At 80.9% G+C, this 691-nt stretch overlaps 1 protein-coding gene across 1 annotated transcript in view; it reads right to left on the reverse strand.

Annotated features, from left to right (window-relative positions):
• The window catches only part of TOGARAM1 (TOG array regulator of axonemal microtubules 1), a gene marked incomplete at its 5' end in the record, with an annotated part of 32,541 nt that extends 31,855 nt beyond the window's left edge, over positions 1–686 (reverse strand). The window contains one exon of the mRNA XM_039698115.1: positions 4–686. Within this exon, the coding sequence (XP_039554049.1) occupies positions 4–686 (683 nt within the window). The remainder of the gene's footprint in view (positions 1–3) is intronic.
• Positions 687–691: the final 5 nt, after the last annotated feature.

Consider the following 691-nt stretch of genomic DNA (forward strand, 5'->3'; position numbering starts at 1 on the left):
TCGCCGAGCGCCCGGGCGGCCGCGCACACCAGCGGGGCCAGCACGGCGGGGACGCGGCGGCCGAGGCGCAGCGCCAGCAGCCGGGTCACCTCCAGCGCGCCCCGCGCCACCGCGAAGTTGGGGTCGTGCAGCAGCGCGTCCAGCAGCGCGATCAGCCCCAGCAGCGCGGCGGCGGGCGCGGCGCCCAGCGCGGCGGGGCTGCAGCCCTCCACCGCCCGCCGCAGCTGCTCCACGGCCTGCGCGCGGCCGCGGTAGTCCCGCCGGTCCAGCAGCCGCGCGCGGAGCTCCGGCGGCACCAGCCACAGCTCCGGCCCCGGCGGGGCAGCGTCCTCAGCGGGGCTGCGGGGCTCCGAGCCCGGCCCGTCCTCAGCGGGGCTGCGGGGCTCCGAGCCCGGCCCGTCCTCAGCGCGGCTGCGGAGCTCCGAGTCTTCCTCCGGGCCGGGCGGCTCCGTGCCCGAGCCGTTGTGAACATGGCCGGGCGGCTCCGTGCCCGGCCCGTCCTCAGCGGGACCGGGGGGCTCCGTGTCTGAACCGTCCGGAGTGGAGCCGGGGGCATCCGTGCCCGAACCGTTCCAAGCGGGGCCAGGGGGCTCCGTGCCCGGACCGTTGTGAGCGGGGCCGGAGGGCGCCGTGCGGTGCTCAGCGCCCTGCGCGGAGCCGCCGCGCTGCCAGGCCCGGCCGCGGCCCCGCG

Source organism: Passer montanus, unplaced genomic scaffold (genome assembly GCF_014805655.1).
Source record: "Passer montanus isolate IOZ18808 unplaced genomic scaffold, ASM1480565v1 scaffold120, whole genome shotgun sequence".
Classification (NCBI taxonomy): domain Eukaryota; kingdom Metazoa; phylum Chordata; class Aves; order Passeriformes; family Passeridae; genus Passer; species Passer montanus.